This window comes from Uloborus diversus, chromosome 6, assembly GCF_026930045.1.
Source record: "Uloborus diversus isolate 005 chromosome 6, Udiv.v.3.1, whole genome shotgun sequence".
In the NCBI taxonomy this organism is placed as follows: domain Eukaryota; kingdom Metazoa; phylum Arthropoda; class Arachnida; order Araneae; family Uloboridae; genus Uloborus; species Uloborus diversus.
Genome location: NC_072736.1, coordinates 45,650,153 through 45,662,487, shown reverse-complemented (window position 1 = coordinate 45,662,487; position 12,335 = coordinate 45,650,153). Strand labels below are relative to the sequence as shown.

General features: G+C 31.8%; 1 protein-coding gene across 1 annotated transcript in view; it reads right to left on the bottom strand.

The window, feature by feature from the left end:
- LOC129223767 (replication factor C subunit 2-like) overlaps positions 1 to 12,335 on the bottom strand; it is a 35,346-nt gene that overhangs the window by 8,286 nt on the left and 14,725 nt on the right. The window contains exons 3-7 of the mRNA XM_054858126.1: positions 10,246 to 10,287; positions 5,121 to 5,227; positions 4,853 to 4,954; positions 2,599 to 2,699; positions 2,352 to 2,509 (exon numbers count right to left, since the gene is read on the bottom strand). Coding sequence (XP_054714101.1) covers positions 2,352 to 2,509; positions 2,599 to 2,699; positions 4,853 to 4,954; positions 5,121 to 5,227; positions 10,246 to 10,287 — 510 coding nt within the window. The remainder of the gene's footprint in view (positions 1 to 2,351; positions 2,510 to 2,598; positions 2,700 to 4,852; positions 4,955 to 5,120; positions 5,228 to 10,245; positions 10,288 to 12,335) is intronic.

The window sequence follows — 12,335 nt, the reverse complement described above, 5'->3', positions numbered from 1 at the left end:
TGGCTGTATGGCGTATGGGCAAACCAAGAATTGGTAGATTGCTGGTGAACACATATCACATGGTGTAGGATCAAAACTGGCAAGTGGTTAAAAGTCATTAATTTTCCCTCTGAGTCTGTATTCTGCCAAGGCTGCTAAGTCAGAGTTGTGGAGTGGGATTGATTTTGGGGTACAGGAGTGGGAGTTGAAGGCCCTAACATTCTAGGAGTCAGAGCCAGGAGTTGGTCACTTTCCTGCCGACTCTGCAGCTCTGGTAAAAACATTTGAGCTTAGTATTCACTTCATTTTAATTTAGTCATATTTATCTCTGACTTAGATTAATATTGTCTATGAGATATGGTTTTTCGATTTCTATTAACAACTTTTCTTCCATTTCTTGAAACCAAAAACTGAAAAAACGTTTAGAATCTCTACCATAAAAAAAAAAAGTGCCACTAAACAATTTTTTGTGTTGTTGTTAATGTTAAAAAACTTCGAATTCTGCAAAAAATATGCATAAAATGAAAAAAAAAATCTTTTGTATACATGTTCTTCATTAATTTTTCCAACAAAGTTTGTTTGAAGCAACCCCAGCTTTAAGTTCTGCATCGTTATTGGCCTTCAGTTGCCTCATAGGAACTAATGTTAAGGTTTTTTGTACCGTTACAAAATTGAAAGGAAAGTTGTTTCAATCAAAAAGTAAAGAATGGGAATGAAGTGTAATTGGGAGATATTTTGGAAGACAGACCTATCTCCTCTTTCCAATTTTTATTTTTCGATAGTTATTCAATTACTTCATTTATTTTTGACTTTTCTTTTTGTTTTTAGCAATATTTTAAAAGATGTATTAAGCCTTTATGATTTTTCTTTTGTCTTTCTTTTACTTCAGCCAGAAAGCAGGCTGTAGACAGGGCCGGATCAAGGAGTCGGAGGCCCTTAGGCATTAGAAGTGATGGGGCCCCCTAGAGCCATCGCGAGGTCAGAAAACAGGGGCAGGTGTCTGTAGCGTCTTAATTTTTCACACCCAAAGCGCAACACATATTTTTACTTTCTTCTATATCTAATATATAGAAGAAAGTATTGGATTCGTGCAATTTTTCGAATTTCGAAGGATTCGAACGTTTTGAGGTGTGCTGAATCCATTTCGACTATTTTTGGAAAATGTCTGTGTGTGTGTGTATGTGTGTGTGTGTCACGTCTGTGTGTGACCAGTTTTTTGTGGCCGCTCTACAACAAAAACTACCGCAGGAAATCGAACAAAATTTGGTACACATATGTGCCCTTATGTGAACTTGTGCCCATTGGTTTTGGCGCGAATTCCTCCAAGGGGGGTGGAGCATTGGGACGTTTTTTGAGTTACGCGGGCTTGCTATTCCTCAGGAAGTAACTGGCGGAATCAAACAAAATTTGGTCCATATGTTGCCATTAATAGGAACAATTTTGGTGTCAATAACTCAAACGGGGGTTGAGCTATAGAACGTTTTTTGTCGTCAATTGTGACTGTTGTATCTCAAGAAATAATGAACAGAATGAAAGAAAAATTTATCGGCAAGTAGCCCTTAGTAGGTATAAGAGCTGATTTTATTTTGGTGTCAACTGCTAAAAAGGGGGGGGTAGCGCAATAGCCCGTTCTTTTTTTCCATTGTGAGTGCCCTATCTCAAGAAGTAATGCTACGTTCTGGTGGAAATTTGGAATATATGTGAATCCATATGTAAACAGACTTTGGTTCAATTTTGACGCCAATCGCTCCAAGAGGTGTTGATTTTTTTTTTTTTTTTTTTGCGAATAAAAATAGCTTTATTAATGCAACAATAAGAAAGATAAATCGTAATAGATTGTCGTCTGCGTATTTCTCGTGATTTTAATTGTATGGAAATGACCGGAAATAATATCTCAATGATTTATAATTTTTAACTGTTGCCATCTTATGTTTGTTAACAAATAAAATATTTGTAATTAATTCAAGCAAGGCTTTTAAAATAACTTTCAATTTTCGCTCTTTGCTTTGCTTTTGTAATAATTCAGACATTGGGATGGTCGTCAAGTTTTTGCATGTGTAATTTTGTTTTTGTTGGGAATATTGCTTCCTCGTTAAGCATGGGGAGGGATCAGAATCATAAGAAAGATATAGAAGAAAGTTTCGTGATAGCCACAACACACTAGTTATTGAATACAAACAAGCAAGGAGCACCCCCCCCCCTTTTTTTTTTGAAGAATATAACTTTTTTTTTTGTATTTGCAATTTTGATATTTCTCCGGGGCCCCTCAAGACCTTGGGGCCCCTAGGCTACTGAAGCCATTGCCTATTTGGTAATTCGGCCCTGGCTGTAGATGGTAAATGTACTGAAAATGAAAAGGAAGATTTTGTAACCTGACGCATATCGCCTTGGGCTGTAAAGACCAGAGCTTCTAAGCCATCATCTGTGTAGCTGACATCTTCTGTTTTACATACTTCCATAATTTTTGATAAAATTTGGAGATCTGAGAGTTTTCCAAAACGTACCATAGCACATCTAGATTGAATGGGTTCTAAGTAAGGGGGAAAAAATATTTTTAAGCAATCCACAAATGTTGGAAGTAAATAAATCAGTTAAAATATGAACTCAATTTTTTCCTACCTATTATTTTATCAGAAGCATTACATGCTAGTGCAAAACGTGTAGTTTTGGAGTAGATTTCCATGGTTCTTCGGAGGGCTTGTTGAGCTCCTTCCGTCATACTAATCAAAGTAAAAATGAAACAGATTAAGATATAAAACAAAGCAGCATATCTAATGTAATTGGTTAATGAGTCCCACATGAAAAAAGACCCATTTGAAAATTAACTTAAAAGAAGTTTTAAGTTCTTCAAATTTTAAATTTCACTTCTATCAATATGTGTAAAATAATGCAAATGACACACACAAATATCTAAACTTACATCAATACGCATTAAAGTTTTCATCACTACATCTTTTCATTCTATGTTACAAAGAAATATGAATGACAGATGAAAAACATGAGATAGCCATTGCAACAAAAGTCAACTGAAAATGCAAATTCTTGAACAGCTAAATCAGAGTAGCAGAGAAATTGTGCAAATCAGGAAGAATGTGTAGAAGATTAAATAAAGAAACTCAAAAAAAAAAAATCAAATCAATTAACTTTATTGAATTTCAAAAAAAAAAAAAAAGATTTTACCAAATCTACAGCATTTTTTCCCTCCAAATTTTTTCTTTATAAGAAATCCTATAAGCATTTTTTTTTTTTTTTGTATTTTTCTTCTTCCTTTTTTTGTCTAGACTAGATAATAATTACTCACAGGCCGATTTATTTAACATTTCGGTTCCAAGACAGCGTTGGATCCAACCTTGTTTCTACTATTTATAAATATGTTATAAATAGTAGTCTGACATATTCACTGGTTGCTATGTCATAAAACAATTAATGATAAGTAGGGTAAAATATCACTTAAGGTAAATCTAGAAACTCACAAATTCAAAAAAAATGTATCAGGAAATGCTTACTGTAATGAACCTCTTTTCACACCTTATTTTTTTTATTTGCATAAATTAAATCTTCTTCATTTACAGAATAAAATAATCAAACATTAATCAGGCAACACATCTAAAGCTTGAGCACCAGTTTTCTGCAACAAGGCTTTTGTACAAATACTAATTTTGTCCCCTGACAATTTTAGAACCAAAATGGCGGATGAATCAGTTCCCCTTATACGAGCAGCGTTCTTGAGAGCTACCGGTCAAGGCTTCACTCGATGCGCGTCTTATCAGGCTCGGTCATTTCTCAAAAGATCAAAGGCGCCAATTTGCCCACAAGAGTGCGCTGTAGTATAATCGAGCAATCCTTTGTTTACATTAGTTAATGTATTATTTCTGCTGTTAAAAGGGACGTTTTTTTCTATTTTATCTATTTTGGCTCGTATAGTGGCCTTAACCTAATCAGCTTGTTATTTCCTTTTTGATTTTTATTTATTACTACCTTTTTTTCCAGCCAAGTCATTTCTATTTTTGAGTGCATCGTGTCTGGCATGAAAACTGTCTGAAGTTTATACACACAGCTTTCCAGCATCAATCGATATGAAGATGAAGAACTGTAATTTCATATTTTTTCGCAGACACCTTGCTTATTATTTCATACAAAATAATGCAAGTGTTGAAAGAGCTAGTATTTTTCCATTAAAGGTACGACACTTGATTAAGCAACTTGTTTACTTTCTACCTTGGTGATAAGAGAAAAATTGCTCAAAAACTATTTGTGATATCTACAAGTAAATGGCAACCCTAGAATTTAGTAGTTGAAGTTGTAGACTTTCGCCAACAACGAAATTTTTAGTTTGTAATAGCGATAAATAAATTAATATCGCCAAAAATCAATTATGTGTTAACTGAGGTACCTTTATTGTAAAAGTACCAAAAAATCACAAACTCTCAGAAGTCTTAGCTTCAGAATGGACCTTAGAAAATACATTAGTTATAAAAATATTAAAAATAACTTGGGATAACTCTGATCCCACGCAATTAATTGAATTATGGCAAAATCAATCCCAGGAAAAAAATCCAGTTCAAGAGGGGGGGGGGGGATAAATATGCATACACATTGTAACAGGTCTAACATTTCAACATTTATTGTATTCATCAAAATATTTAGTAACTATTAAAAAAACACAAGCTACAAAACTAAAATTGTCTACTAATCACTGACAATCAAATAAGTTTGAATTTCTTGGTCGAGCATATGTATGGTAGGCTGGTAGGCGTTCTTAACATTTGGAAAAAATTTGCAACATATTCATATTAAATATTGCAGCATTGAAAACAATACAGAACAAAATCTCAATAATTGAGCTTTAATGTTTGGTGGAAGAAATAATTACCTGTCAGCTTCATCCAAAATTATAATTTTATGCTTTCCTTTAGGTAAAGTAACTTTCTGTTGAGCAAACATCTTAATCTTATTTCTCACAACTTCAATGCCTCTACAAAAAAAAAAAAAAAAAAAAAAAAAAAAAAAAAAAAAAAAACTTTTTTTAAAATTCAAAAACTAAGACAAGAAAGGACTGAGTTTATAACACTCAATAGGAAAATTAACCAAGTCATTTTACTCAATGGAAATATAATGATTGAAAGTAAATATTTCAATACCTGTCGTTTGAAGCATTTAGTTCAAGTACTGCATCCTTAAAGCATGGACCAAGCATAATTTTTGCTAAGCACAAAATTGTTGTTGTTTTGCCAACACCAGGTGGTCCCTAATTGAGATTTTTATTTTTGAAAATTGAAAGCAAACATTTAAACTTTTCACAAACACAGAATTAGTAAATAAAATAAAAGCTCAAGAATGTATAAAGTCATATGCACCAGCATTTCTGTCAACTCTTGATAACTCTAAGTTCCAAGGGACCAGCTAAAACCTTTGAGTTATTGGTAGTTCGAGTTATCGGAAGTTAAGTTCCGAGCCTTTTTAAAACTAATTTTTACTTTATATTAAAGAAATAAGGCATGATTGATTGACCACAACACATATAGTTTGAATAAAGTTAATTATTAGTACTACATTAAAAACATTTTTAAAGAGAAAAATTTTCATTAGCAGCTAATTTCAAAAGCAGTTTTAACTACTGTTTATGTCCTAGGCCCGATTTCTCGACTTTACTTTGAACTGCATTTAAATGCTTATGCCCTAATAATAAATTTTATTGAAAAAACAGGCTACTTTTTTTATTTTCGCCAAATTTCCAAGTTCTTCAATGATTAGTCAGCAATGAAATCTTAGGTTGTCAACCATGCCAAAAAGTAGCCCAATGCAATACTTTTCAAGATATTTTGCAACACTGTGTGCATTAAGGAGCACTATTATAAAGAAACTATGCCTCTCCTACAAGCAGATAAGCAAAGCAATGTGTTAAAGGAGAAAAACAACTTTTTTTTTCTTATTTTGGCTGCATTTTTATGCATAAAATGGAAATGAAACCTTCGTAAAAAACTTCGACTTAAAAGGAGTACATTCGAGATATCGAGAGATAGCCCTTTTCCCCCTTATTTTGGCGGTTTTGTCAAAAGAGACCGATTTAATTCAGTTTTTTTATTACTAAGTGTTTCAGTGCATTACACCTCAAGGTGTTTACATACTGGCTTAGCTGATAAGCGTGTCGTGCTAATAATGTGAAGGGCATAAGTCCCCCCAAACGCAAAAAGAAAAATAAAAAAAAAACAATTTAATGGTAGATTTTCCTTAGAAGAATTCTATTTCAAATTTCTATTGCTATAAATATAAACTCATTGCACTAAAATCAGGAAGCAAAACATTGATCTGAAAACGGAAAATCACAGTTTAACTTTTAAAAAATATCTTAACAAAGCATCAGTTTCAATTTATTCTGCTTTATTATGCATTGCTTCAGTGTATAGCATCCCAAGATAGAGACCCAGTAGCTCAGTATTTAACAGCACCCTGCTAAATTTGCAAAGGATTTGATCCTCCCATGGATCAGAAAGCATAGATTTTGAATGAGTAATTTTCTTCAGCTGATTCCTGATCCCAATTTCTATGAATATATAATCTTAACTCATTGGGGCAGGGTTCATACTCTATTTGGATGAAAAAATTCCATGACTTTTCCAAGACTTTTTCATGACTTCATAAACATTTTCATGACCTTGTTACATGAAGAGAATAGCACTATTTTAGAGACGTACCGAGTACTCGGTAACTACTCGGTACTCAGCCTACTCGGCCAATTTGTCGAGTACTCGGTACTCGACCAATACCGAGTATTTGCAAAAAATTGAATATTGTCCAAGACAGATACTAAAATTTATATATAAAAAAAAAGAGCAAGCATTATATTCTGCAATCAATTACAATTAAAATTTATAAGTCAAATTTAAATTTTGAGAATAATGAAGTTTGTAATGCTTCAATGGAATAAATCTTTATTTTAATGTCCCCAAAGTTAGTAAAACTTGTTCATTAAAAATTATGCAAAAAATGTAAGTATAGAAAATATGGAATTTTTATATTAAAAATGGTCTTTTGCTACAAACAAAAATTAGTTATAAAAAATATAAAAATACCTTTGCTTAAAAAACTAAAGGAAATAAAACAACGTTAAAAGCAGGAACACTGCAGACACGTGTTTTGGCGTTACAAAGAATTCCTTTTTCAATGCACAAAATGGGAGCTCGTGGATTTAAAGGCATCTGACAAAAGTCGGATTTTTTTGTTGAATGTCTTTACATTCTTTAGCTCACATGTTATGCACTGAAAAAGACGTTCCTTGTAACAGGGGGGGGGGGGGCAGAAACACATGTCTGCAGTGTTCCTGCACATTTGTTTTATCTGCTTTTAAAAAATATTTATGTTAGGCGGACTAGAACTATAATTGATTGGTATACAGAGAAACCCCTCCTAATGGACACCCCTCTTACGCGGACAATTTTTAATTCCCAAGTTCCAATGCAAATAACATTATTAAATTCCTGTCCTGCGGACACCTCTCTATCGTGGACAAAAACAACTGTCCTGTTAGTGTCCGCATTAGAGGGATTTTACTGTAATTTGTTTTAATTCCAACTTGATTAATCATACCTTTTATTTATTTTTAATTTTAAGAATAATTTTTTGGTATAATTTTTGACACAAACAAAATTGTTTATATAATGCGTAATTAAACTTCAGCAGGAATTTAGTTTTAAAAACTATTATATGGACAAGGAGGTCTATACTACTATTCCAATAAGTTCAAAATTCATCACATGTGTGTCGGTGGTTCTTCTTAAAACATAATTGGTACTTGGTAACTCGGCCGAGTCGTGAAAGGCCGAGTACTCGGTAACTCGGTACTCGGCCAAAGTGCTACTCGGTATGTCTCTATACTATTTAATACGAAACTTGCCATTTTTTGAAAATGAGCATTAGCAAAACTTCCACGTTAATGCCACTATCTCATCCAAGCATTTAATAATTGAAAAACAATCAGTGTACACCTTAAAAAACTAAACTTTGTATATGTCTTCTTCATATAAATTTAAGTAAAGTAAAAATACAGTGAATCAAATATGATGAAGCTTAAATGTGTAGTTTTTTAATGTGTATTTTTTTTATAAACAGGCAGAATGATAATGAATGGGACAAAGGTTGAATGAGTTATTAACTAAATTTCAATAAATTTGCTTTAAAAGGCTTCAGTGTCAACAGTGCATTTAATCATCCAAATAACATGACAGTACTTTGGCTCTTCAAAGTAATGAAACATTCTTTGCTAAATTCATGTTTCTAAACCAGATATTTATTTAAAAAACACATTCAGTAGTGAATATATCTTCTGATTCAAATCTACTTGTTTACTTTATTTGCACATTTTCAAATGCATAAAAATTAATAGGTTCAGAAATTCTGGAACATAGTGTTTGATTCTTGACATTGAACATAGCAGTGGGTCGCATGGATCAGTTTTGCGAGCCATATGTTGGGCACTACCGTTTTAGGGTATTAGAATTCCCCTATTTATGTATTCTATCACCTGACTCATGTCTTTATTTTTTTAAACCTTCAACAAATTAAGATAAATTTAAAAATAAATGTTATACAAGTTATGGAAACGAACTCGGATGCAATTAAATTGCGTTTTTTGAGTGGTTGTGGCAAAAATCAAAAAAGTGGCAAGTTTGCTACTACAGAATATAAAATATAAAAAATGTTGAAAATAATGTAACTTTAAAAATAAATGTTATACAAGTTATGGAAACGAACTCGGATGCAATTAAATTGCGTTTTTTGAGTGGTTGTGGCAAAAATCAAGAAAGTGCAAGTTTGCTACTACAGAATATAAAATATAAAAAATGTTGAAAATAATGTAACTTTAAAAATAAATGTTATACAAGTTATGGAGACGAACTCGGATGCAATTAAATTGCGTTTTTTGAGTGGTTGTGGCAAAAATCAAGAAAGTGCAAGTTCACTACTACAGAATATAAAATATAAAAAATGTTGAAAATAATGTAACTTCAAAATGAGTGATGTTCAAGCAGTAAGATCGCATCGCAAAAAAAAAAAAAAGTGTGGCTGCTACAGAAGTGGATGCAATGAGATTAAAATTCAGATTTATTTTTGGGATCGTTCAATTTTCCAGTTTTGACAGCTTTTTTGTGCAATACTATTAAATCACTCAAAATGTCTTTAAGCAACTGCTGATTTATCTTTGCCCAGGACATTTTTCCATGACTCTAAATAAATTTCCTTGACTTTGAATGAAAATTTCAATTTTCCATGACTTTTCCAGGTCTGAAATTTGCTAATTTTTTTTCCATGACTTTCCAGGATTTCCATGACCCGTACGAATCCAGTTGGGGATAGGATTTTAAGCCACTCTTGTGCTGTTGCATTGAAAACAGAAAAAAATCTGCATTTTAACAAATCATTGTAGCATATGAGGCTGTGTAAAGCAAAGGGATGTAATATCCAAAATTAAAAATTTAGAGATAACCAGTGCAAATGGTAAGGAAACCTTTCCTTTGTTTTTGGGCAAGAGATAGTATTAGTAGCCCTGGTAAGTGCAGCTATACAGCATGATTAAGAAACACTTTTCAATGAAAGCCTTTCTAGATTCAGAACTTTAAATGCATTTTACTCAAAACTTGAAAATGTCCACCTACATCCTTTTGCTTCTCACTGCCAAGTATATATTATTTCTCAAATGTGTTTTTTGTGGGTACGCCATAAATTCTTAAACACTTCATCAAATCACAATCAGGTTTTTGCTGTTATTAAAAAAAAATAATTAAACAGGTTTTTGAATTCCTTTAATAGCTAGATTTAGCTAGATCTGCACATGACATCGAGTGCAAATGTTTGCACGGGTCAGTTAATTTATAAAAATGAAATTTTTTTAAACTGAGAAAAAAGTTTTAAAATATCGTAACTCTACCTGATTTGCATTATGCAACCACTAGTTTTGGCATATTAGTAAGTTACAATTATAGTTCCAATATAAAAAGTCAGAGCCTAAAACATATTATGCTATAACAAAGCAATAGTTTTTGGGGAAAGACATAATGGCTGGCTAATAACAGTAAAATCTTCAAAGATAGGACAACAAATCTGCTATTGTCAATGTACATTGGTAATTTCACCGAGATTTTTTACTGCAACTTATCTGAGTGAATCATGTCCGATTGTGTCCTTCTTTTGCCCATATTCGGCTCCATGCTAACACATGCTAAACTAACTAAGTAGCACTGACTCTTAGATTTCTAGACAATCACTTACAGCTAAAATCACATTTGGAATGTTTCCTTCTCTGGAAAATACCTATAAAGACAAAAAAAGATCACTATAAATAAAGTTTAAAATACACTACATTTAAACTTAAAAATGATATTTTATTTTAATTTTCAGAAAATGATCTGCATTTTTAAAACAAATAAATAAAATTTAATCACATGTCTATCACCAACAGTGGTAAATTAATTTTATCTACCAGTTTGTTGGCACTCTCAGCTTCATTGAGGTGACACCCGCCTCCAGCTCGGTCATTTACTAACCCAGACTGATGAGTTTTATTAAGAACGAAACTGCTACCTCTGGATGTGATAACTGAGCTGTCTGGTATATTGCATAAAGTTTAAGTTTTTCCAGGTATTTCAGTTTTTGTCTTTGAAAGGGCTATGCATCAAGCCACACTAGCTAGATCTGCACATGACATTTTTAGCTGCAATCATTGGTAAATTCGCAACTGTTGCCTTTTTTAAAGCTTCCACGAACTGGTTTTATGTATAAAACTGGTATAATACAGTACTACAGTCATGGGCGTCATGTGCAACATGTTAGGGGGGCGGGCTCAGATATTCTCCCCATGGAAACTAATTTCAGTACAGACTACAGTTATTAAAATTTTATATTTTTAATAACTTATTCATTAATGGTTGGAGAAGAAATGTTTTTACATTTTGGCAAAGAAAAAAGTACTAAAAGCAAAGAAGTTCTAATTTCATTCTTGAGCCCCCTCCCCCCCCCATATGGGCGCCCACGGCTACAATTGGGGGAAATGTTCTAGAGGACGCTGTTTACTTAAATATTTGGTTTTTTATTGCAAATATAATGCAAATTTAACGTTAATTGATTTCAAGCCACCGGCTTTTCTGTAGGTGAGTCCTCCCTAACTCCAACGTGAGAGAGAGAGTTCCCCACACATTTTTTTCAACTGCATAAGTGTATGTGTATTTATCTGTTAGAGAAGCATAAATCGAGTACTTCAAACAGAGATAAAGACAAAACCAACTCCAGATAAGGATGGGGAAGAATTTCACAATACAGTCATTATGGAAAAAAACAAGAAGTTCGGTCCAGAACGAAATGAGCTTACTTTCCCGTAAACCAACATCAACTTTCTAGTAAATAATCAATATTCTCAAAAATAGCTAAATCGTAAATTATTTTAAACATATCTTTTTAACATTTTAATCTGATTTCTAGAAATAAAACATGTTTTACCAATCTGAAGAAAAAAACGCGTAAAATAAATAAATATACATATTCATATATGTCTACAAAATAAAATAAAAGAACAAATTAAGTAGTAGCACCTTTTAAACAAACCAGCTATTATTATCCATTCGAAAAAATCTTAATTCACTTTCAAAAAGAAAAAAAAAGAATAAAAAATAATAAGCTCATTAAAATAAATACATTATGTCAAAAGTAAAAAAATGTTTGTTTTTACCCAGTTACCAAAAATAAATAAATAAATAAATAAATAAATAAATAAATAAAAATAAAAAAATGAATAAATGTACTTTTAAAACAAACAAAAAACAATAAAATGTCAACTTAACAAAACAATTTTTATTACAAAAAAAAATACGTCAGTGCATATCTTTATGAAGAAAACTAAGACTGAATTTCTCCGCCTAACATTGAATACAAACTTTAGCGTGAAAATAAAAACCATCATACAATAATTATTTTCAGTGTTCGAAAATACCATGATATTCAAAAATATCAGAAATATCCGATATTTTGATATATATCGGATATTTTGATATACATCCGATATTTTCAATCTCTTTAAATAGTAACAGCATCCTCAAATCAACAATCCTGTTGTTTATTTTCTTATACTATTATTGTAATATATAAACTTAAAATTAATATTTCTTTCATTATATAAAAATATAAATTTTATGTAAATATTTACATACTTTAACCGGTATTAATTAAGTTAATGACAAAAGTATGAGCTGTTTCACTCATTTTTTTTTTGTTAGCTACTTGTACAAAATTATATAATTCAGAAATAAAAATATAAGCATATGTCAGTGTATAGCCACAAGACATTTTCCTTTCTTCTGACCAACTTT